At 43.1% G+C, this 26,507-nt stretch overlaps 2 protein-coding genes across 7 annotated transcripts in view; one reads left to right on the top strand and one right to left on the bottom strand.

Moving 5' to 3' along the window:
• The window catches only part of DENND4A (DENN domain containing 4A), a 123,775-nt gene extending 119,696 nt beyond the window's left edge, over positions 1-4,079 (top strand). For all 6 annotated transcript variants that reach the window (XM_029575097.1, XM_029575092.1, XM_029575095.1 and 3 more), the window contains one exon: positions 467-4,079. In XM_029575097.1, the coding sequence (XP_029430957.1) occupies positions 467-603 (137 nt within the window). In that variant the 3' untranslated portion in view covers positions 604-4,079. The remainder of the gene's footprint in view (positions 1-466) is intronic.
• Positions 4,080-7,412: 3,333 nt separating this feature from the next.
• SLC24A1 (solute carrier family 24 member 1) overlaps positions 7,413-26,507 on the bottom strand; it is a 35,585-nt gene continuing 16,490 nt past the window's right edge. Inside the window, 4 exon segments of the mRNA XM_029574516.1 lie at positions 7,413-9,770; positions 17,456-17,622; positions 21,334-21,423; positions 25,531-25,743. Coding sequence (XP_029430376.1) covers positions 9,521-9,770; positions 17,456-17,622; positions 21,334-21,423; positions 25,531-25,743 — 720 coding nt within the window. The 3' untranslated portion in view covers positions 7,413-9,520.

Genomic DNA, 26,507 nt, shown 5'->3' with positions numbered 1-26,507 from the left:
GAGGGGGCTGTGAGTTTTGTGATGGTGGGACAGAAGAGGAAACTGTGTGTGCAGTTAGGAGAGACAACGCAGCTCAAGATTCACAAATATCCTTAGAGACTGGAAATTGTCTGGTTGGCCCCCAATGTCTATGCTATTTGATTTAAAATGCACCTCTTCAGGCCTTTTCATATCTAGAAACTTATATTCATTCATTCATTCTCATAGTCCCACTTTCCATTTGCAGACTCTGTGAAGCACCCTAGGTAGGGAAAATAAATCACAACTACTAGAGGAAGTGGAAAATCGGAGGTTACATTTAATGCAGTGGGACCAGGGAATAAGGACCAGATGATTGTACTTAATGAGAAATGATGTATAGGACGCTGTGTTATAACAAGCAATCACTGCTCTTCAAATGCCATTTCTTAATATATGGGATCTGAATTAGATGAGGTAAAGCAGCTTGTGATTTTATTTTCTCCAGATGCATTCGACAGAGAATACAAATTGGCATATGAGCGCCTCACCCCTGCACAGGTGAAGCACACACAGAACTGCGACCGTCCTCCAAGCACAGGGGTCATGGAATGCCGAAAGACCTTTGGGCAGCCCTATCTGTGATGCCATGCACAAGCATCGACCAAGCCCCGGATCCCTGAGAGCAAGCTTGCACACTAATTTATCAGAAGGCCCTTGTAAATGTGCACTTAGCCGTGGGATACCTGGGACTGTCCAGATTGCTCAGTAGAAGACATCACAGTCTGGAAAGAGCAAGTTGTCATAAATTATTTTAAATTGTTTAAAAGAATGAATTGTGAAACTAAAAACCTGCTCTTTCATAACAATGGAATGATCTGCTGTTATATTTCACCAGGTGGCACCTCGTGAAGATACACAGGGCATTCAGCCAGTTCTGTGTGCAGCTGGGCTAAGCATCCTTGGGAGATGCCCAGGCCTCTGCTTTGCTGTGTTCATCAGTAAAAGAGGTCATTACCCAATACTGGGGATCGCTCTGTTACAGGCTTCTAAGATGAGATGGGGAAGGGATAAAATCAGAGTAGCTGTTTACATGGAATATTTATTTGAACATAATGAAGACTTTGAGAAGGATTATAGCACCATTTTTTAATTGTGCATAGAAAGTTGATATTTTTTACATTTTTTATTTAATTAATGGATTTTAAATGGACTTATTGTAAAAGCAAATCGAGTACTTGGATTTTTTTTTTTTTTTTGTGGGCATGGCACTGTTTATAAGAATAATTCTCAGTGGGTGTTGCAGTTGTGGGAATGAGCTCGAGGATCCAGCTCTGAAGCACATGAGATTCTGAATATTTTCCTAAGCAACATGTGCTGTGTGCTGTCCCCATATTTATGTCATCGTGTAAGATCACGCATAACTTACACCAGTTTTCAAAGTAGACTTAAGTGTGCATAAGTCTGCTCTGAAACTGTGTGCACTCAGCCACACCTGCTGTTTGGTGACTGTAGTTTTGCACACAATTGTTTTTAGATTCCCTGGAGCTGCTCCCTCTATGCATGTAAACATGTGTAATTTTATGCACATATGGGGTGCAGCGTGTTCTAACGGGCCATTTCTCTGGGTGAATTCACTTCCCATATACTTGGTTATCATGAAGTTTGACATAGGAGACTGCCCCTGCTCTATGGAGCTTACAATAGTCAGGACAATCTGTACAGTGCTGCATATGTCTAGTAGTGGTTTAGAAATAATACTCGTAAAGCAGTACTTTTACTGGCAAAAGTCCCTTTGGGAGTTACTCTCATTGCATGTAGTCAGATGCTGCATGCATATAATGTATATAAATATATATATAGACATTGTACAGATGACATAAAGATTTAGTATTTTAGGAGGTTGATAATGTTTGAATGATGACATATCATTGTGGCAACATAGTACTTCTACCTAGGAAAGAGGATGATTAGTTTCCTCCAGAGCTGACAAAACCTTTCTGTAGTGCTTCCCACCTAATGCTCATCACACTATCACAGATTGGTTTTCATTTTTACAATTACATATTTTAAAAAATATTGCTGATAATGTTTAAGCAGGACCAGCGCTATGCACCATGCTGATGGACCCCTAGGCTCTGCTTGCACTGCAGAGGTGAAGTGTTTGGGGTGACCGGAGGTAAAAGTCATTGGCAGAAGAGGGCTGCATGTTCTCAGACTGTCATGGGAAGGGGGGGAAATAAAAATTCAACTGGACCAAAGTCATATGATGAAATATAGTTACGTGCTGGAGGAGGATAAGGTGAATTTATCCTGCAGATACGCTGGCAGAGAGTTTTCTGAATCTTACTTAAAGTAATGGACTGGACTCAGAACCACTGACCCCCAACCCTTTGCTAACACTTGCAGGAATAGCAGAGACTTGGGTTTCCTGCTGTTTTAAATGGTCTCATTTTCTGCTGGAGCATTGTTAACCCTAAAGTCCAAGTCTTGCGTTTCTAGGACTTTCAGGGCACAGTACATTTATGCTAACGACAGGCCTTGCAGGGAACAAAAATCTGCTGCTCTCTTGTTGAAATGGACCACCTTACCTGACATTTCCAACAACTGATGTAAATCTGGCTGTGTTTACATTACTTTCTTATTCTCTCGTTAACATTTTATATAGTCCTGGTATTTATAATGTCTCGATCCATGTATGATGCTGGAAGGAAGCTCTGAATTTTCACATTTTTATTATATTCAGATGTGAAGCAGAAATGCTACCTATTTTCCTTGAAAAAAACAAAACAGCACAACCAATTTGCTTGTCTGTCACCTACGTTTCCCTGTGTTGATCCTGTGTCTGAGCCCTCCTTCTTTTAAAGTCTTCTTGTGAGGGGTGGGTTTCCTAGAACAAAAAGTGTGCATCCCTTATGAGTGTGTCTGTTACGGGAAGCCGGTCGCCTCCCTGAGATCTCTCCTCCTCTGCGTTCATACTTTGCAAGAGTCGTGTTAATGTAGAACTGTATGGACAAGCAGCACTGCAGCATCAGGGGTTATTCAGCTACATAACAAGTTAGGGGTTTGTGCAGAAAAATTGAATTTGGGGGTTTTTTTTTCTTTTTTTTGGAGGAATGAGAGGAGTGGCACATGAATTAGATTTTATGTATGCATACAAAAAAACGAAACATGCCCATTCCTAATAATGTGGCAATGTCTGAGGAAGAGCAAAAAAACAAAATACTTTAGGAAGGAAAAGAAAGCCAGAGGTGGTAATGGGGGGGTCTCCTGTAAATAGGATCTCGAGTAATAAAGATGAGCAGGGAGATAGCTTTAAACAGCAGAATATTTCTTTCTAGCAATGCAGTACTGGAAAGCCAGAAGAATGAAAAATCTGTATTTGCAGTGTAGAAATATGAGACTGTGTCCTTCACTCCTGTGATGAGGAGGAGCTTAAGAATGCTCCTGTTCTGAGAGGAGTTTTCCCTTCTGTGCCAGTGGGAAAAGTGACCCTGCGATTAGAGCACAGCACACGTGGCCAGAGTTTTACATTTACAGCGCACTCTGCATTATATCCTCTCTTAACTTTCCTTCTCAGACTGCTGAATTGGGATTTAAAAAAACTTTACAGTGCAATAAGTCATCTCAAAAGTAGATGATATCTTCCCCTAAAAGTAAGTGGTGTACAGTACAAGAAACGGGGGTGATGTTTTGCATGCAAGATTTTTACAGTCTTTTCTAAGAAAATGGGATTTCCTTGATACTGTGTTATTGTAAGTGGTACTTTGTGAGTTTCTAACAAGTTAACAAGTTGTAGATTTGTAAATATGTAATGTTTCCATTTGTATTTACTCTCTCCTTGCTGTGTCCCCCGTCCCCCCCACACACAAAGTTTAAATGTCTTGGGTTTTTTTTGTTTGTTTGTGGGGGGTGTTGGAGATGTTTTTATGGGGAGAATTTGTACTTCATTTAAGAAAACAGCAAGTCTTAGTGGTCAAACATTTCTGAGTCTGCACTCACAATGGAAATATCTATAAATATAAATATATATACTTTAAGCTTTACAGAGATTTAGCTAAAATAGGATCTTCTTAAAATGGTTATTCTTGTCTAAGTTTTATTAAACTTTTTTGTTTTAATTAAGTTTTGCCCTCTTGTTTTTAAACTTCCTATGTGCTTTGGCTGCAAACAATTGTTTATGTTCAGACAAAAGGTCCTGAGCTGTAAACAGTTTAATCACTTTTTGTGTAAATCAAATATTTTTTGTATATTTTCTCTCGTTTATTTGATAAATATGGCCTCATAATACAGCCTTGGCTGCTTGCCAAAACACCACTGGTCCAGTGTCTGGGACTTGATTAAACTGTTTGTAGTCTTTCCACTTCTCTCTCAGATAATGCACAAATATCTTGTCCTCGTAAAGCCAAGATGCCATTTTCCATATAAATGATTGTTGTTGCTGCATAACAAAACTTAACGGACTGATTTTAAAAGCCCGGTGCGCGCAAAACCCAGGAGAACATAAGACCATGCTATACGGCGTCAGACCAAAGGTCCATCAAGCCCAGCATCCTGTTTCCAACAGTGGCCAATGAGCATGGCTGAGCCACATGCGTGCCGAGCGCATTTTAGAAAAGGCCTGGCCACGCCCATATCTCCTGATGCGTGCGGAAGTGCTGGGCTCTGTAAAAGGGGGTGTGGGCTGGCCTGGAAGCACCGTTTTGCACTGTCCTGGCACACGCAACTTACTGCAACTACCAGGATGAAGAAAATTAAAAAAAAAAAAATTTGAGTGGTTAGGGTGGGTTTAGGAGTCGGAGAGGAGAAGAGGGGAAAAGGGAGGAAGGTTAGGGAAGTTACCTCCCAGTCCACTTCTTAATTGGAGCAGACTGGGAGGAAACTGGGGTAGGCCTCCTTGTCTCACCACGTGGTTTTTACAAATACATGCACGCATGTTATAAAACTGGCGCGTCTGTATGCAAATGCGGGTTTTAAAATCTAGCTTTAAATGCAGTGATAGTAAAGAATGATCAATGAATGCTTCATCCACCATTTTACATCTATTAAGAGTATGAAACAATCTTTCAGATATGAGAATGTGATCAAAATGAGAATTAACATTGTGGACATGTGAAAAGAATGAAAAACTCCTGATCTTCTAAGTGAAGCACCCTCCAAGAATCAGCAAGATCCAGTTCCTTCATAAAAAATCCAATGCCAATGTCAGCCTGATAGATATGGCAATCATCGGGTTATCTGAGGTGTTAAAATCAACACCCAATATCAAAGAATAATCCACCCATGCATTCAATTTAGGCACCAAATCAGAAAAAAAAACCATGAGTATGAATTAGGGGTGTAAATATTAGCTAGTATAAGCTTCCTGCCGAATAGGAACCCTAGAACTAACACATATCTGCCATTAGGGTCAACCATAGAGCATTCTACCTGGAATGGGATGTTTTTATTAATCAAAATGGCCACCCCATGTTTCCTAGAAGAAAAAGAAGCAAAAAAAAAAAAAACCCCACTGACCCCCACCCATTCTCTTTGAAGGTCATCTAAATGCATTTCCTTGATGAAGGCAACATTCACATTGCACTCACGTAAATGAGTTAACATTTTCTTTCTTGAGAATGTAGCCCATTAATGTTTGTTGTACAAAATACCATATGCATCATGTTAGTATAAACAAACAATCACCCAAATGTGAATTAGTATTGTAGGAAGAGCCTCCCAACCTGGATTCCTTCTGTTTAATATGAAAGAGACTCTGCCTTGGTTTATTATTAGTTGCTAACAGTGGCTCAAGATGGTGTGCGCTTTCCATAATCATTGGCCTATAAGAAGTGTTCAGTGACAGCATCTCTGGTAGGACTCCAATTTTTCCTCTTGATGATTTTCTGCTTCAACCACTCGATCACTGAATCCAGGAAAACCAGTTGGTCTGTGTTCTGGTCAACTTTTTGCTCTACTGCTGATAAAATAGAATGACTGGCTTCAACTTTACCATGTAAGGTATCGATGGAAGACTGAATTTTTTGCACTTTTTTGTTTACTGCTTCTGCTGCTGCTGCCTTAGAAATGTCTTTCAACAGAACATTGGTAATCGCATTTGTGGCAGGGGCTGGTTCTGGTGCCATTTTGTCATCCTGGAATGCAGTCTTATCTGGTCCTGTTCTTTTTGGTCTACCATCCATTTCCATTGATTTTTTTTTCCACTATTAAATTGTCCATAAAGGTAGATTAGAGTGCTAGTGATCAGAAACTTATAAATGGTTCCAGCAATTAACTGCCGAAATGGGATGGGAGCTGATCCCCCAAGGAGCTCAGGTATTTGATTTCCTCTTAGCAGCACTTCAGTGCCAGAAGTCTTATTTGAATTTTCTTGATGATTTGTTAAACACTGTTCCAGTCAGTTATGCTGCATGAATGGTATATAAGAGATTAAAATAAAACTCTTGATATTGTCCCACATAGGCTCAAAAATAAACTGAGCGATATTGGAATAGGACCTAAATCTGATGGTCTGGATTAGAAAACTGAGACACTTCCTCCAAAGGAATATAGAGAGTAGATGTGGTTCAGAGAAAGTCTATCAAATGGGTGCGTGAACTGCGACAAAATATCTGAAAGTTATCAATACACAAGACGTAAAATTCTTTTTTATTTTAGTGGAAAGGAAGTTCTGGAACAAGGGGTGATATGAATCCCTAAGGAGCAATGTCATACAATGTTTTTAATAGGGTGGTGGATGCTTGGAACATCTCCCAGAGCAGGTGAAAACTAACAGAATTCAAGAAGGCATGGGATAGGTATAGAAGATCCCTAGTTGCAAAAAAAAAAAAAAAAAAAGTGAAGAGACATCAGAAGCATGATTGGTACCAGCAGAATACAACTTACCTGGTTCTGTACAGCAGGTTGGCTGGCAGGTGTCCAGAAAGAGACAGGGAAGTATGAGGTCAGAGGGTCAGGCAGTAGCCATGCTAGTATTGGTGGTAGTTTGGATTATTACAAAGCTTTGTGACTGGACATAGAAAGGTACATTTATTGGATGTGAGCTAACTAGGGTGATCATGCATGACCATCTACCCAGTATGGTAGAGTATGACATCAAAAACTCTTTTATAAGAAGTAATCTCTTACAAGCTGGCATCCTTTGTATGAATGTCTACTGGATTGTGTCCTTAGTGTGGAAAGGAATAACAGCAGACTGGATGGACAATTGGTCTTTTTCTACTGTCATCACCTATGTTAGGCTATGAGGACAAAGACAAGGAGAAGATGAGAACTTGGTGTTGGGGGTTGAATCCAATTTTATGCACAATTACATGATGCTGGAGTGATAAAATATAGGGGGTGCAGACAGCCTCGTAATACCTAATTGCTGTGGCAATGATATCTCCCACTATCATACTTTCTTCATATAATAATAAAGAATAGACTGCACAGACAGACTAATGTAGAAAAACTTGTGTTTAATAATAATAAGGGTTACATCTTTGCATGTCATAGATCTGCACTTGTTTAAAAAGGTATTCTATAGATTATATTCTCCGTATATCCCTATACATCCTGCTTCTATCTATGGTCACGTTCTGCTTCTCATGCTCCCTATCAGGGGAGTCAGGTTTGTTTAGATTCTAGGAACTAGGGTTATTGTTAGAGGGCCAGAATGGCATAACAGCTTAGAAAAGAAAACATTTTCTGACATTGGATAACAATATGGAAAATGCTTGAAAATTTATGCTCAAATCCTTGTCCATGTGTGCCACTGCTAGGATGATAGATGGTATGCTGATGGTTAGATAATAGCGGTTGCTAGTAATAGCGGTGGTTAGATAACCACCGCTATTACTAGCAACCACTGTTGGAAACAGGATGCTGGGCTTGATGGACCCTTGGTCTGACCCAGTATGGCATGTTCTTATGGTATTCAGTGGTCACATTGACCTACTGGTGGCAGGATCAGCAGTTTATGTGTGGGCACGTTCTGCTTCTCATGCTCCCTGTCAGGTTATCTGTAACCACATTAGTGGGAGCCTGCTGGATTTTTGTTACTCCTGGCTCATTTTAAATGTGACTTTTCTGATAGGAAGGCATCGTTGCTTTGACTTACATCCCACAGAATAATATATTATAACAGAGAGCATTACTCAATAGCAAAAACACAAGCAAACAGTTTGGTGTCTCTTGCTGTTATTGTAAAAGTCATTTTATCATTATGAATGTCATTTTGTGATCTGCATTGGACAATTTTATTTGATATTGCAGAATATAAGCTGAAAAAAATCTCTTAATTTCATTAAAACTGGGCTAGTTTTTGAGCTTTTAAGTTATTTAATCTGTTGCAGTAGGGTTTCAGGGTTTTGTTTACTGCCCTTGAAACAAAGCTCAGGTGTTTTGGTAATGCCTGACTGCGGCATTGCATGGAAATGTCTAGAAGGTAGGCACCAGCAAGTGGCTTCTCTACTCGTGCAGAGAGTACAGGGGGTGAAAGATACTCTTGGTCCTAAGCCATGATGAGAAAATAATACAAGTGGTATCTGTGTGTATCTGCTCTCTGGCTCTAGCTTATTTGTTAAAATCGGGGTTTTACAGCCAGGTCAGGTTCTGCGCCGGTGGATGGAATCCGAAAATAAGACAATACTTGTATAACATCAGCTACAATTACAACAAGACGTATCCACCAAAAATTAATTGGACCAATGATTAAAAGTGTACCCCTTTGATTTATCGATGGAGCACACGTAAGGCTCTAAAAGATATCAAAGTGAGGGGTTTATATGATGGTCCCTTAGATCATTCATTGTAATTTTTGGTGGATACGTCTTGTTGTAATTGATTGCTATATCCTATTGCCCATTAATGCTTTTTCTATATTATTGTATAACATCAGCTGGCAGAAAGATAAGCTGCGGAACGCTGTACTGCATTTTACCCTGCAATGCTGTGGTTAAATAACCCTGGCCATCCTGTAGCAGTCCCAGACCCTCCAGAAGACATTTTTACAAAATGAATTAACTTGAAAAGGGGAAGTTTTAAATTTTTGGATGCCTGGCATTTTTTTTTTTTTGAGAGAATTCACAAGCAGGTAAACCCTCACAAAGAAAAATAGTTCCCATTTATTAATGAATGTAGGTATGTTAGTAAGAATGTGATTTATTTTTTCTTTATGCATTGGTTGTTGCTATAAAGTAGTAGCTTTGTAACTTTTCTACCACTCTCTTTTGTATCCTCCCTTTTCCTAAATACTTGCATATTCCTATATGTCTTTGAGGTCTTTTTTTTTTTTTTTGTACTCATCTCCTTATTTTTCTGGTCAGGATCATAAAATGTCATGGAAGGAATGATTTGCACTCAGAACCTGCAGCCTCCAAAATGACAACAGAAAAAAAAAAAAGAAACTTTTCCATTTCTTGGATTTATGATTTAGCCTAATTTAAGTTCTGCTGTCTCTACGTTTGATGAAGAATGCCTTGGCTAGTGCTATCTTGAGCCTAATGTGTGTGGTTTATCATCACGAGAGGTGCTCATGTCAGACACTGATCTTGTCTTTTATCGCCAGAGATGTGAGGGCTCAGATAGAGATGGGACAGACAATGATTCTATCCTCCAGCAGCACACTGACAATCAGGAAAACAAAGTACAGGGCAAACATGGTGAATCCCAGGAACTTGTTCATCCTCCACTTGCAGGTGGCAATGGAGAAGATCACAAACAAGAGCATCAGGAAGAGGAGGACAATCGCACAGAAGAGTCCATTACTGCTGACGGGCACTGGGCTGAAGCCATTGAAAAAGGAGTAAAGAAACCAAGGAACTGGCAACCTGTGTGTTAAAATAAATAAACAATCATAGTTACCTGCTGTCCTGTATGCAATAAATGTAAACTTTTCTAATCTGCAGCGCGCTACTGCCTCAGGAGCCTAGAGCTGCATGAGTAGTGCTGCGTACATTTGCTAGTCCTATAGAAATGAAGAGTAGCAATAGTCATAAAGGAGAAGAAAATGTCCCCTGGTCACTACTGCTTCTTTACAAAACATGTTTTTGCTAAATTAATTTCAGCTAATCAGGTTTCAGGCACATTATTTGAGTTACTTTGAAACATAGGTAATTGTGAATGATTACGGTTAATGGCGGCCTGCGTCCTGGAGCACGTGGGAACAGTGGTGAAACTCTCATTCCTTGTACGTACCCAGATCAGTCCAGACTTCTGTGTTTTACCTCCCCTCCAATAGATGGAGACAGAGAAAGTCTTACTGACACTGCCACATAACATGAGGTGCCACCTGCAGTCCCTCAGTATTTCTCTGTCTCCAGCAGATTGTGGAGATGCAATGCCTGTAGTCAGATTGTTTTTTTTTTCCAGACTTGAGAAATTGAGATTGCCTCTCAGGGGGTTGTTAGGTCCTGGTGGCCCCCCCCCCCGTTTTTGAGGTGAACGAGCAGGGGTTTGGGACTCTTTATTGCTCAGTCCTTCATTGCCGGATGGAGCAGAAACGGGTGGTTCCAGTCCCTCGCCCCGAAGGACGGACAAAGCTTGCTGCCACTGTTCTTCAGGGAAGTAATTTGTGTGACCTGATTAAAATGTAATTTTTAAAAAAAAAATAAAAGGAGGACGGCTTTGCTGTGGGACTGCAAGCCTTCCTCCGAGTTCCCTTTACTGAAAGTTCTCCGATCGGGCGGCTCTGAATTTTTGTAAGTTTGCTGTGGCAGCTCATTGCCCATTGTTGATGCTGTGATGGTTGTGCTGCAAAGCTTGCGAAGACGCATGTGACGGCCGATGTTCCCGGTGCCTCTGAGGAAGAAGGCACTTTGGGGATGATTGCGGTGACTTCAGCTAAGCACCGCGAGTCTGGGAGGCTCTCTCCAGCGCCTCAGCATGTAGATCCCTTCCCGCTGAGCATGGGAATGGTGGCCATTTTGTCTACATTTGTGGCTGCTTTGCAGCCGGGGGAGGGGGATTTCCCCCCTCCTTCATCGCCGGTGGTTAAGACCTCAGGGGGAAGTCAGGACACTGAGGGGCCTTACTCGGGGGGTGAGGAGGATCTCCTGGAGGACTCAAATGCCTCCTCCACCTTTTCCTCCAATTTTGTCCTGTTGCACACTGCTTATGAGGCCAGGAAAGCAACGAGGCGGTGTTTGTATGAACAGGGGCCTTTGGTGCATCCAAGGCCAGCAAAAAGGGCTAAACCTCAGACCACGGGGACTACTAGGGTCCCAGGGGGGCCCCCAGCATTGATGACTGATTCGGAGAGCTCTTCTGAGGGTTCAGAAGTGGGGGATCCCCAGGCACAGGACCTGCCAGAGTCGGATCCATTATTGGCAGATCAGGATTCGGACTAGGCACGAGCAAAGAGCCTGGCTGCAGAAGGAGATTATCCCAAGGTGGTACGCTGTTCCACAAGGAGGATATGGGTCCCCTGATACCCATGGTTCTGGAATAAGTGGGTATAAAGATCCCGTGAAAGGAATTGGATTAGGAAGAAGTGGACCCGGTGATAGATGGCCTCTGAGGTTTGACAAGATCTTTTCCATTCCACAAATCTGTTAACAAGTTGGTTTTTAGGGAGTCTGATACTCCCGAGACCAACTTGAAGGTTGGCAGAGCCATAGATAAGTTGTATCCATTGCTGGAAGATACGCTTGAGCTCCTGAAGGTCTCAAAAGTGGATGCATTGGTTTTGCCTGTTACTAAGAAAACAACCCTTCCAATGGCCAGTTCTACAGCTCTGAAAGACCTTCAGGATAGAAAGCTGGAAGTATACCTCAAGAAGATCTTTGAGGTGTCTGCCCTTAGCATTCAAGCAACTGTGTGCAGCAGTTTTAGGCTGAGGGTGGGCCTGTGCTGGGTGCAGCAGTTGCAAGCTGACAAATCCTTATCTGACACTGAGATGAAGCAGACAGAGCGGCTAGAAGCTGAGGTGGCCTGTGGAGCTGATGCGGTATGACCTCATCAGGACTTCATCCAGGACCATGATGTTGGTGGTTTCGGCTCTGAAACTCCTCTGGTTGAGGAATTGGTCGGTTGATGTTTCATCCAAGTCTCAGTTGGGAGCATTACCCTTTAAAGGGAAGTTGCTCTTTGGTCAGGACTTGGAGGAGATGATCAAGCTTTTTGGGGAGAATAAGGGTCATAAATTGCCTGAGGATAAGCTGAAGGGGAAAGGGTCTTTTCCTCCATGCTCTCGCTTCTGGGAAAATAGGTGATTTCAGCCTCTCAGAGCTTCAGGTGCTGCCTAAAGGCAGTCCTCGGGAAGGCAGCCTTCCTGGAATCAGTCCTTTTGTGGGTGAAAGCCACGTAGAGATGGCTCCTCCCAGGGTGGCAATGGAGCCAAATTCACTCAAACGAGGCTGGTCCACTCCTCGGTTCTGGTTATAGGAGTCAGTTGACTCTTTTTTACGAGGAATGGTCCAAGGTCATGTTAGACCAGTGGCTCTTAAGCGTGATAAAAAAAGTTTACACTTTAGAATTTGCTCAGCCTTTAAGAGACTTGTTCATGGTCTCCCCCTGTACTTACAAGGAAAAGATGTTAGCGGTGCAGGACACATCTGTCATCTTCACATGCTGGGAGGCATTGTTCCTGTTCCCCTGGAGGAACAGGGGACAGGCCGCAATTCCATTTATTTCACAGTGCCCAAGGCGTGCACATTCTGCCCAATCCTGGATTTAAAAAGGGTGAATGTGGCTCTCAAGGTTCCTCATTTTTTGCTGGAAACCTTGCAATCTGTGATTGTGGCAATGCACAAGGGAGAATACCTTGTGTCTCTGGATTTGACGAAGTGTACTTGCACATTTCTACGATTCATCGTTCTGGGAGAGCATTTTCAATTTTGCACCCTGCCCTTCGGTCTGGCAACAGCACCCAGGACCTTCACCAAAGTGATGGTCACTGTGGCAGCGGCTCTCTGGAATGATGGGGGCTAGGTTCACCCCTATCTGGATGATTGGCTGATTCGAGCGAAATCAGAGGTCCTTTGCAGGAGGCAGTGGACTTAGTCTTCCAGGCCTGAGGTTGTTGGGATGGATAGTCAATCTGCCCAAGAGTCATCTTTCCCCTTCTCAGGTTTTGGAATTTCTGGGGGTGTGATTCGATGCCAAGGTGGGGAAGGTTTTTCTCACCAAAAGGCAGATTTCCAAATTGCAAGCTCAGGTTTGTGGATTGTTGGAGAAGCAGGTACCCAAGGTCTGATATTACTTATAGGTTCTTGGGTCTATGGCTTCCACCTTGGAGTTGGTTCCATGGGCATTTGCTCATATGGGAGCCTTTACAGTCTGCTTTACTCTCCCGTTGAGACCGATTGTTAGCAGTTTCAGCTGCCACTTCCTCTTACGAAGCTTGCAAGGTCCAGTCTCTCATGGTGGCTCCTTCCAGACAAGTTGAGAGGAGGTGGGGACCTGGAAGTCCTGGTCTGGACAATTATCACCAATGCCAGTCTCTCTGGAGGGGGAGCAGTGTCCCAGGACCAGTCCATACAGGGGCAGTGGTCAACAGCGGCAGCTTTGTGGTCCATCAATCACCTAGAGATGAGAGCAGTACGTTTAACACTACAGGTGTTTCTGCTCCTGTTGAGGAGGAAGCCTGTCATAGTCTTGTCAGACAATGCAACGATGGTGGCTTACATCCACCAACAGGGTGGCACTGAAAGCCCAGGAACTGATCAGCTGGGCCTAGTTTGCCTAATGCAAGAACCAGCCCCGATAGCAGAGCTATTGGAGAAATGATTCAGCACTACTTTTCATATCACAATTCAAAGAGGGAGGAGGGGGATGTCTCAGCCCAGCTGAGCAGCGCTAAACCAATAGACCCTAATACATTGAAGAATAATGTGTAGGTGCAGGAGCCACTACCCGCACTCCTTGCACTGGATAATGGATGAGGATGAAAGGCAGGCCTCATTTTTAGCCTGTGCTCAATAATAGAGCTGATGAGATAACTGGGCCCTATGCTTAGCAAGGCATCCAAAAAAAATGAAGAATTTAAATAGTGTGAAAAATAATAACGCACTGACACACAGGAGCAGCAAGCAGAGGGCACAGTAATGCAGACGATGGGCCAGTGGCAACTCGGGTCCCATTTATAGTGAGGCATTCAATTCCAGGTATATTAGTAAGATTGATATTATTGGTTTGATACAGTAAAATGTGTAAATAAATGTTGCAACCCCTGTTCTCTGAAGCATTCAAATATGTGGCAGGCCTCAGAAAAGTTAGAGAAGGTGAAATTTTCCGTAGAACAGGAAACTTAAAGAGAAGAAATCATGATGTGAAATTTCAGAGGAAACATGAGAAAATCCTTCTTTACTGAGCGGGAGCTCAATGCCTGCAATTGCCATTGGCAGAGGTTGTGACACCCAAAACTGCACTAGAATTCAAGTATTGTTCGAGAGAGGTAGAGGAGGGACTGCTGTGAGCCCCAGAGCGACTTGGGGGAAAGAGCGCTGAAGAAGCAGTGAAATACTTTTTGACACGTCGTACAAGAGGTAATTAGTCTTGTAAATTTGTTTTATTTTTCATCATAAGTAGCTTTATAAGTACTAATAAGTAGTCTATAGTATCTGTGCTTCAGTTTTGTTTTTGCTAGATAGGCAGATAGCACAGGAAGGGAAAAGTGAGGCCGAGCAGTCAGGGGTAGCCAGAGAACAGACTCCAGGCTAGACTCTGCCAAAAAATCTTTATTGGTGAACAACAGTAAACAAAACTGAGCTGGGTTGTGCAGTTCAACAAAATATTTGTTAACTTTCAGTTCATTTTCTCAAGGCTTCGGTCTCTCTCTCTCATGCTCTGCTCTCTTGTCCCCACTTGCTGTGATCCATCCTAACCCAGGGTTCTGCGGGACTTTCTTATCTGCTCCCATATAACTGCATTAGATGGAAAAATCCCAGGCCACAGTATTTCAGAAGTTATGTTTAGAAACACACCAAGGTCATATGCTAGCACTGTAACTAGTCGCAGGCCCATTGATAACATTTCCATAAAAAGCAAGGATTCATTTTCATGCAGAGTGAAAGCAAGTTAACATACAGTCATTCAGATTAATTGTTTATAGGAAAAAGACAATCAGAGAAATGTTGAAAGTGTGAAACCTAGTTTAGGGGATGGAAATGTACCAGTGTAAAACCTATATAATGTCTTATTATCAGTAAACTAATTTGAGAGAGTTTTATTCCGGTGCTTTGTGCGACATTGTCTCTCATCTCTCTCCCTCCATAAGGTCTGCCCTTTTTATATTATTGGTAGCATTTCTCCACAGCTGTTGGCTCTAAGCGTCTATTCATTGATCCACATCACGACAGTCATAGGAACAAGGTTAAGAAGTGGCAGGATTGCAAAAGACCCATCCTCAGATATAAAGGGGAAAAGGCACAAGCTATTAACACTGCAGGCTACACCGCCCCAGAAACTGGGTTAATGCTGGCATAGTGGTGGTGCCCAGGTACCATGCAAACGGCCATGGAGACGTAAATGACTATGTGTTCAGGCAACAGCCTCACTACTTTTGATAACTGTTTATATTAGTACAAAGCGAGGTGGAAAGACATGAGAGGAAGAGGGGATGATTTGGGGTGAAGTCTGGGAACGTGCATGCTCATCTACCAGGATGCTAGAGACCCAACGAAGAAGATGACGTGAATAAGAACAATACCCAAGCCTCTCTGGCTGGCAGCTGGGAGATTTCTTGTCAGTGCAGACCAGAAATAAATGGGCAGACTCTATGGTCTTTTTCTGCCATCAATTCTCTATTACTATCTTCTATTATCTCCTAAAATATTATGTAAATCCAAAAATGTCTCAGTTTTCCAAAAATTATGTCCAACAAATAGAATCCAAGATACAAAGATAAACTGGCATACAAATGTTACTCAAATACCAATAGTTAAATTTAAGAACAATTAAACATCATTATGTACCAAGGCTCACATTCTTTGTCATGGGGGTTATTTATTAATGTGCATTACAGGTTGATAAATAGATCCCCATAGGGAATTAGACACACACACACACAAGATAAAAAGACTACATTCTTAAATTACCAAAAACAAGATGAGTGATAGTTATGTTTGTTACACGACTTATACACCATCCATAGCAGAAGTAAAAGTTACCCAGTAGGGGACCCTGGCGTGCGCTCTCTTTCTCTCTCACACACACACACACACACACACACGCTTTCTCTCTTACCTATATGTTCTCACATGTTCTCTCTCACACACACACACACACCCACAACCATGCTCTCTCTGTCCCTGAACATGCAGGCAACAGCATCCTTCTCCTTGGACTTGCATAGTGTCTCACACACATGCACTCTCTCATACACAGACATACTCGCACACAAGCTCTCTCACATGCTCTCTTTCTCTCTCTCTCACACATACACCCACATACACATGCTTTCTCTCCATGGAACATGTAGGCAGCAGCTTCCTCCTTGGGCCCATGCAGCATCACTCACATATATGCACAAGTTCTTATACATGCTATTGTTCACACATACAAACTCTCATACATGCTACATCTCATGTGTACACAGGTTCTCAGACATGCTATTGCTCACACTTATGTACTTTCATACACAGACGATGTCACAGGCTATCGCTCACATACACGCAAGCTTTTTCTCACACTCACACTATTGCTCGCACACACACGCACTCATTCATAAGCTCTCATACATGATATAGCTTACACACACATTATTGCTCACATACACACACTCCCTCTCTGTTCCCATAATGTGCAGGGTGCAGGCAGTAGCAGCCATCCTCTCTTCAGCCATGCAACTTAGCCCGACGCAGCAGCTTTCTCACTTAGGCCGCGTGACCCAGCTCAAAGCAGCAGTCTCCTCTTAATTTCAGGGACTGGGCCGACATAGAAGCCTTCTCTATTCAATTGCGCAGTCCAGCCTGATGCAGTAGATTTCGCCCTTGGGCCTCATGGCCCAGCCAATTCCCACTCCCACACCAACCTGTCTTTGCTGTCACCTGGATTTATGTCTTCCAGGGTTGCATCCACAAAGAAAATGAAACCCCCTGACTGCCCAGGCCATCCTAAGTCCTTCCAACCCCTAGACCACAGTCCCTGTTTCCCCAGGCTTGGCATCTCTTCCTTCTGAATAATTCTGGATCCACTGAGTATAGCCAGTCAGCATTTCTGGAGTCACCACTCTGCTCCATCCTGTCCCCTTTCTCTTGGTTGCCCTCAAGCTCTCAGTTCTTCAAAGGGTGGGGCTAAACTCAGTCCCTCTCACTCCCCAAACCTCACCCAAGGACTGTCCTACTGTGCCTGTTGGCCTTTTTTAAATTACTGCTTTCAATTGATCAAACTTCATTCCTTTGGCTTTGTCCCTGAGTTAACCCTGTGCCTCTGGCAGGTCCTGGCTAACTCCCTGCCTTCTTTTCTATCCTCATGTGGAAGGCAAATGCCCCATTGCACACTTTTACCATGCTGACTGCTATAAGCATCATTTTTCCCTCAGCATTTAATCCATATTTATATATACAATCCTTACCCAACTGTGATATCAAAGATATTACTGCCAACAGAGCTGGAAACGGCCATATCACCAAGGCCTTTGCGTGCCACGATGACGCTGGTGATGAGGTCAGGAATGGATGTACCTGCTGCCAAGATGGTTAAACCCATAATCTCCTCTGAGATTCCTACTGTTTCACCAACCTACAGAAAAACAGTAACAGACATTGGACATTATCTGACCATTTCATTACTAATTAGCTATGGCAAAAGCACCAGTAAAGTGACTTAAGGCCATGGCAAGCAGATATAAACAATGGCTATAGTTTCCGCTGGACTCTGTGCATTGTTAGTACAATATTTTGCAGACGCTTTGCCCAAAGGGACTTACAAAGCTATGGACAATTGAGTACAAGAAAGAAGCTCACTGGGAGGTTTATTTACATATTGCATTTATTTAAAAATCTTGTATTCCACTAACTTCTATAAAACTATATTCAGTGCAGATTACATGAACAATATACATTGATGATGAAAAGGGGGGATTGATGTGGGTGCTCATAGGCCCTTAGCTGCAGTGAAGCACTTTTTGACACGTCACAAAAGAAGTCATTATTCCTGTTCTCCTAAATTTTTTATTTTTGATCATAGGCAGTCTCTGACAAGTATTAACTTACAACCTTGTACTTGTTTTCCTAGACAAACAGACACTCTAAGCTAGATAAAAAGGCAGAAAGAACAAGACCAAGGTCATCTAAAGTTATAAAAAACATTCTTAGAACAGACTCAAGGCTGATAACGCCACAAAATTCCAAGAAAACATTTATATATGAGATAAGGATTAATTAATTTGGAGAATGAGAGCAAATTATATAGCCATTCAGATTATTTGTTTATAATAGAAAGCCAATCATAGAAATTTTGACAATTATGTAACCTAGTTTAGGGGTTGGAAATATACAACTAAAATTCTATATAATGTTTTGTTATCAGCAAAATCATTTGAGAGGGAGTTTATGCTAGTGTCTTGCCTGGCACTCTGCCTCTCCATGAGGTACCTTATTATTTAATGTTCAAGATTTATAATATTTTACAGCATTTAATAAAAAGCATTTCTCTACATCTGTTGACTTTAAGCATCTATTTTTAAAACCACAACATAATACTTTAAATATCATGTAACATCTAAAAGAATAAAAACAATATATCATAAACAGACCGCAAACATGTCAATATCAGCGTCCATATGCCTCATGAAAGAGCAAGGACTTAACGCCTTTCCTAAACTTTTCTAATATCGATTCCTGCCTTAAATACAGGAAGGGATACAGATTGCGACGCACGAGCAGGAGACGGTGAAAAGATTCAAGCTATATGCAGGTTTGGAAAAACCCTCAAGGTGGAACCAGGACCAGTATCAGACAAAAAACCAGAGGTGGGTGTGGAATGGTGGAAACAGAAGTCATTACTGCTGGAAGGATGAGGAGGGTTGGAGCTGTGCAGGTCCTGTTGTTTATGCCATTGTCAGTAATGGATTTAGGGTTTTGCTGGTGGTGGAACCCTATCTGGCACCCACCCTGCCCCCACCTCCCCGAACAAGGGTCAGCAGAGCAGAAGGTCTAAGGCACAGTGTTTTTGCTCTGCTCTAGGCTCACATCCTCCCCTCATGTCCCTGAATTACAGGAGGAGATAGGCTTTTCTTTGCCCCCTGCTGTGTGCTCTGGCCTCAACCCTCTCCTTCTGTTCCCTTCTCAGGATAGGGAGGCGTTGTGGGGAGGGGAGAGACTGGAATAAGGAGCAAAGCTGTTTTTCATTGCTCTGTCCCTTTTAGCCTCACCCTTCCCCTCCAGTCCCCTGTGCTAGAAGGGGAAGGGGCTGGATCAGGAAGCAGAAGACTGTAGAGATGTGAATCGTGTGATCGATCGTCTTAACGATCGATTTCGGCTGGGGGGGGGAGGGAATCGGATCGTCGCAGTTTTGTTTTTTTAAATATCGTGTAAATTGGGGGAGAGTGGGAAAATCACTAAAACCAACCTAAAACCCACCCCAACCCTTTAAAATAAATCCCCCACCCTCCCGAACCCCCCCCCCCCAAAATGTCTTAAATTACCTGGGGTCTAGTGGGGGGTCCCGGTGTGATCTTCCACTCTCGGGCCACGGGTGCATTGATAGAAATGGCGCCGGCCCTACCTTTGCCCTGTCATATGACAGTATATATCAACTAACCTCGTTGCCTTGTGCAAAAGCTCTACAACCCTCTTAATAACAAGGAAACAGCTTGTTATGAGGTCATTTGTGCGGGTGCCGATCCCGAAGCAGTCTTGTGTTCTGGCTGCTCCCCTATGGTCGGCTCCCGTATTTTATTCTTTATTATGTATGCAAATGTATTTTCTTTAATTTTATTATTTTACTAAAAAGTCCGCTGCCCAATTCCCTCGACAGTCTTGCCCGTGTAGCAGACCGACCCTTCACCTTCAATTTATATGAACTTGTTATATATACTTGCTGAGTAGGTTTTAACAGCTAAATCCCGTGAGGCTCAGGTCAGGTTTTGCTGGTGGCGCTGGCCGTATAGCCGGTGCCATTTTGCATTACGGCAACACGATTCGAGTGCATATGACAGGGCAAAGGTAGCACCGGCGCCATTTTGGTTCCTGTCCCCCTGATGTCACGAGCATAGGAGATCGCTCCCGGACCCCCGCTGGACCCCCAAGGACTTTTGGCCAGCTTGGGGGGGGCCTCCTGACCCCCACAAGACTTGCCAAAAGTCCAGCAGGGGTCCGGGAATGACCTCCTGCACTCGAATCGTGTTGCCGTAATGCAAAATGGCACCGGCTATACGGCCAGCGCCATTTTGCAGTACGGCAATATGGCCGGCGCCATTTTGCAATACTCATTGTACATTCTATTTTTTCTCGGAGGAATAGACCCATATATCTTATACGAGGGCATGTACCCCATGTTTCCCCTCAGTGCAAGCTCAGCCACTGGATAAGTAGGGGAAAACTCAAAATTAAAGAGTTTAGTATGGAGGGGTTCTGCTCTCATAGTCCCTACCTGGCAACTTGGTCAGGTCCCAGTTTTCCTCCAGCCCCGACTGATAATGTTGTTCTAATGTGTAAGCTACTCCCTGGATTGTTGAGTACTCCTCCTAGTAATCTACTGTGTGTTCTGCTTTTGGGTGGGGAAGGGAAGAGAATAGATTTATATATTTGATATTAGTTTTCCTTGTCCTCTCTTCAGGACATTATTGTTATGCCTCACAATGGGACCTAATTCAGTCTCGGTGGTTCGGAACAGATTGCTGTTATTGTTATCCTCTGCTAACGTAATTAGTTGTGATGTTCAATGAACTCAATAAACACATTTGAACTAAAAACATACAACAAAGAGACTGGGCGAATCAGCTGACAATTATACAAACTAATCCCATAGAAATGTAAAGCATTCAAACTACTTCTAATTCATTCCAGCTCTCACATTGAATGTAGCATGATTTCTGTGTGTGGTTTAGTCTAATTTTCAAAATTGTGTTATATCATATATACTTTTAAATGTCCCTTTTGAACTGTGTTGATTCCAATCAATTCAACATAGTTAATGCTGAAGGATGAGTTTAATATGGCGTAATCGCGTATTCTCTGAAAGATCACCCATTATGAAAAATGTAGGAAAGAAAATCCTAGTGCACCTTTTTCATTTGTAGGTTTTGCTATATGGAATCACTCAGTGTGCATACCTGAAGGATCTTAAAGGAATATAGAGAGTGTGAGAATCTTTTATACGTAGCTTGTAAATGTGTGGAGAGCCTCACGGGGTAAGAGAGCTGGGAACTGGTGGAACATTTTGCATTTTTTAATGGATATGAGCCCAAAACCCAGCCCTCCTCTGTCCGATACCAAGGTATCTCCTTACCTGATGAGCCCACCACACCATGAGGTAGGAGAAGACTGCTATCCACATGATAGAACCCAGGAATGTGATGACAAAGTACTTTCTAGATTTCTGAAGGCAGCAAAGACAAAGAATGTTTATTAAATTAGTTCTTGTATTGCTTTCAGCACTCAGAGATAACTGAATAACTTTTCCTTACTGTTCTGAGGTCACGTATGCAGCAAACTGATAGGGCACTCCAGCGTGCCCTGAGCTCTGTCACAGATGTTAGTCTCTCTGTACTTAGCTCCTCTTCTCCCCACCCACAATACTCCAAGCACAGCTGCACAGGAAGCACGTTGTAATGGTTCGCACTCTGAATCCAGTGTATTTCTGCTAGAGCTCTAACATCAATGGTACCGCTGCATTAGGCTTTTGAAAAGGTTAGAGCAATCTGCACATCAACAGGGTGGCCAGATGTCACGGATAGCCTCACTAGTTTTGGTGGATTATTACAAAGCATAGTGGAAATGCACGGGAGGGGATTAAGAACTGGACTTATAAAAACCAAAGAGGAAGATGACAAGGCCTGGAATAGTCTACCAGCAGAGGTGGAGGAGGCCAGGGCAGTTGCTGGACAAAACGGCATCCAGGGCAAGAGTTGCTCTTGGCACCCTCTTCCCATTTGGACTCACACATTTGCAGATTCACTGACTGACTCCAAAGGGCTTGGAACCCAGAGTGGCCACCTTGCTCGCCCACCCCTTGTGAGAATCCTGATGGAGGCCAGTACAATACTGGAATTTAAATATTTTTGGGAAAGGTATGGAGAGCAGTGGTAGGAACAGAGTTGAGAATTTGGGTAAAGAAAATGGGGTGAGAGCTAGTCTGGATTAAGTCTGGGAATGTAAATATTTATCTAGTCAAAGTGGCAGAGAGGAAACCAATGGGGAGAGTGGCTGGGCCAATGAACCCCAATCTGCCATCACCTGCTATGTTTCTATGGGGGGCAATTCTCAAAGTTCCCACTCCTGCAAAGCCTGAGGGGCATTTCCAAAGTGCCAATACATGCACCCTTTCACTTCAGAAATTGTCCCAGTGACAAAGCATCTGCAGATGTCTGTCCCTGCTTTTTCCAAGGAAAAATAACCCATGAATCTATGCTCGTTCTCTTCCTCTCAGCCTGGGAACACCTCCTCTCAGGGGAGATAAAACTTCCTACATGTACCTTTTAGTCGAGTTGAGGCTGGGCAGTATTCACATGGCTCTTTAAGCTGGGTAAAATTGTCTGGTAAGAGCATCAGTGATTGTGTGTGTATAATTTCTTTTACACATGGAAATGGGTGGTGTGTGGGGAGAAGTCCATGATATAGGTCCACAACTTGCCTGCATTCTGGGATGGGGTTACTTCATGGGAGAAAACAACGCTCATGCTTTGGGATTTTCAAAAGTACCCCTAGATTTTATTTGGTTAGAAAAAGTGTCTGCCGATGAAGCACTGTAACTCTCTATGGGGACATTTTTTCAGGGTAAATTTGAAAAAGCAGGAGCCAAACCCCCTGGTGAAAAGTGAACCCAATGCATGCAGTAGGAAATGACCCTCTCCATGACTTTGCAGAAACAGGGCCCACCACAAGCCCAGCCTCCCTCGTTCTTGCTGTGTCCCTCTACTTTCCATTCCAGAAGCAGAGGGATTAGTGAGAGATAAATATACAAGCAAAGGTTATGAAAGAATGAGTCCTTCTGTGGCACTAAATACATCTAAGGCCAGCTTTCCCAGCTCTGCTCCCTTCAGCAGGTCAGTGGGGATTATGCCTCCTGAACATACAAGAAAATTCTAGGCAGGATAATAGCACCCATGGTTGTTTTCAAAGCTGTAAAAAGTTGAAAGTAAAAGGATTAGGCCTGGGGGAGTGTTTAGAGAGGGGTGAGAAAGCCTAGGGAAGATGACAAATAGACTGAAGCAATACTGTGCTTTGGCTGCAGTGCACGGCTCAACACGTGACTGGACATGCATCCATAACCCCTGAAACAAAACAGGGGTTAGCACGTCCAAAATGCACATCCAATAGAGCGTGTAGCTAATTGTGCTCATCACATGGAAATTCATGTTGATGTGGCTATTAGCTATTTCCCCCCAATGCAAAAAAAAAAAAAAAAAAAAAAAGTGTGCTTAACATGCACATTTTTACCCTCAAAACATTTATAGAAAAATAGAAAATACTGCTTTTCTGTAATTCCTCTGATTTAATATCATGGTGATATTAAGTTGGAAAAATCAAAAAAGGAAAAACCTTAAAACCTTGAACAGTAGTATTACTGAAAAAAACGGTATAGAAATGTATTAAATAAATTTTAAAAAAAAATTTTTAAATAAAAAAAAAGTGTGCCAGCAGTCAGGAAAATGCTCAATTAATGATAAGTTCTTGGAGGAGAAGTCCGTTAACTGCTGTTAATCAAGTTTACTTAGGGAATAGCCTCTGCTATTACTGGCATCAGTAGCATGGGATCTTCTTAGTGTTTGGGTAATTGCCAGGTTCTTATGGCCTGGATTGGCCACGGTTGGAAACAGGATGCTGGGCTTGATGGACCCTTGGTCTGACCCAGCATGGCATGTTCTTATGTTCATTTTCCTAACCCATGGCTGTCCACACATGTAAAACTGTGTTTCCGTTTTCCTAAGCTGCTGACAGCCACCTCTCCTGGGCACCTGCTGCAGAAGAGGCACTAGGGGTGCAGTTACCCGTAGCGCTTCTTTTTTTACTGCGGCAGCCTGTTTAAATGTTACATCGGGCCCCCTGGAGAGGTGCATTGGCACGCATTAGGAGAGGGGCACTCAATCATGAGCGCCCATTTTCCGCGTGCCGATATTGCATCGGCCTGAAAGAGCTGTAATTTCAGGTAAACCCAGAAGTAGAAATGGGGGTGGGAAGGGAAACCTACAGAGCCGTGTGCAGCAAACAATGAGCTTAAAAAGAAGCCTAAAGGCACATCTCATAAGCTAACCAAAACAAACACGAAGGGAATTGAATCTAATGAAATGATACAAAATTGCCTTTATTATATAAGTTCACATAAATCTTTATATTATTATTTTTTGTCTTTCCACTGTTTATCACATGATTTTTGCATATGTCCACTGACAAACTTTCTTACAATCTCAAAACAGCATCTGTGAACGCTCAGTTCTCCAAACCAATCTCCAAAGGTTTCCACACATTCACTTTAAAATGTCAAACACACAACCTTCCACACACACTCACCATTCATTCCTCTTGCTAACTAAAAGGCAAAACTTCCTGATCAAAACTCTTACTAATCAAAAATATTTCTTACAAGAGGGAGAAAGACATGTGATTGTTCCATTCCTAACCACGAAGCATTACTACAATGATACAAGGGATACAGCAAAGGTTTTGAAGTATGTCCCAAAGAAACAATGTATCCAATTTTTAGAACCCTGATGAATAATACAATGTATACAAGCAAAGTGTCAGAAAACAAAATGTATGTTCAATCCTCTCGCTCAGCCAAAACAAAAATGAAAAGATGTAGGTGAAGTTATATAATAAAGATAGTTTTAAATTCCCTCCCTGTTAGTTCTGGGAATTAGATGTTAGTCCCTTTGCTTTTTATGTATTACCATGTGGTTACATCTCATAAGCTAACAATGAGGTAGGCCCTTGCTGCACAGGGCTGTAGAGTTTTGACAATTACCGGACCCCTCACAACATAATGAGGTCCTTCTTTGCACAAAGGTTGTGTCTGTAGATCACAGCTGGCAGGGAGGGAGGAGGCAGGAGCAGGACTAAAGCCAGACCTAACACACCACCTTCGTGCTTTACGGACAGTGCCGAAGTGACTTCCTCAACATAAGATGCAGAGTCAACTTCCCCAGCCTACCGAATGCAAGTGCTAGCCTCAGGTAGGCAGGGGTGATTGTCTGCTTAAATTATATCAGCTTCAGGAAAATACTAGCAACTCTAAATCCTTCCCAGGTCCTGGTGACAGTGGGAACAGCATTGTCAGCTTATCCAGTGCAAGATCCTCAAGCACAAGTGGGCATCATGAACTGCTGCTAGCGGCAGAGGAGTGGGAATTTGAAACTGATTCACCAGCAAATTGGTGGTGGTGCAGGGGTTATAATAAATCTGGCATTCAGGCAGAAGGATATCCACACCTGGCTGCTCTTGTATGGGACATGACAACTGCTTCAGCACCTGAAGGGTGAAGTCTTACCGAACTCCTAACGTCAGGCACAGTAAGCCACAGAGGGACCATGATGGGGAGCAGGAAGAGATAGGTAGCCTGTTTCCTCCTCGTTTCTGGCCACTCCAGGGACAATGGCTCATCCGGTTCCTCCTCACTGCCATCGCTGACATCGTCATCATCACTGCCATCACCACTGTCACCTGAGCTGTCTCCACCAGAGTCCCTTACACCCGCAGAGCTCTGTGAAGCCAAATGACATGTCATTAGACTGCTTGTCCTTCTCCACAGTGCAGCCGGAGCCTGTGAGTGTCAGCAGAGCACAAGCACGGGAGTCACTCACGCTCACAGGCCCTGGCTCACTGCAGCCCACAGAGTGACTCTTCTCTGTGTCTTGCATTGCTTAGGTGTCATATACCGGTAGCAGCCCTGGACTGCCACTGATTGTCCCTTCAGCACCTGCTGCCGCTGTTCAGGCTCTTAACGCAATGCTCAGTCCTTGCAGAAAATAAAGGATAAGAAAGTTAAGGCAGGGTAAAAATGTTTTTCTCATTCTAAACTGAGGAAGGGGGGCGGCGTCCAAAAGCCAGAGCTCTGAGTGAAAAGTAAGGAGAAATGTTTCCTCTCACCCTCAGAAGTTCCTTTATATCTTCGTGCCTCAGGTCTAATCCCTGGCTCTGTCTGTGTGACTCTAGGAAGTCTCTTTATCTCCACATGCCTGAGATCTAATCCCCAGCTCTGACACTTACTCTGGGTGATTCTAGGAAGCCTCTATGTCCCTGTGCCTCAGTTCTAATCCCCAGTTCTGTCACTGACTCTGTGTAACTCTAGGAAGTCTCTTTATCTCCCCATGGCTGAGGTCTAATCCTGGCTCTGTCTGTGTGACTCTAGGAAACCTCTTTATGTCCCTGTGCCTCAGGTCTAATCCCCGGCTATGTCACTGACTCTCTCTCTGACTCTAGGAAGACTCTTTGTCACTGCTCACCAACCCAAAGTCTAACTTTCCG

Source organism: Rhinatrema bivittatum, chromosome 13 (assembly GCF_901001135.1).
Source record: "Rhinatrema bivittatum chromosome 13, aRhiBiv1.1, whole genome shotgun sequence".
Lineage (NCBI taxonomy): Eukaryota > Metazoa > Chordata > Amphibia > Gymnophiona > Rhinatrematidae > Rhinatrema > Rhinatrema bivittatum.
This window is presented reverse-complemented; position numbering and strand designations above follow the sequence as displayed.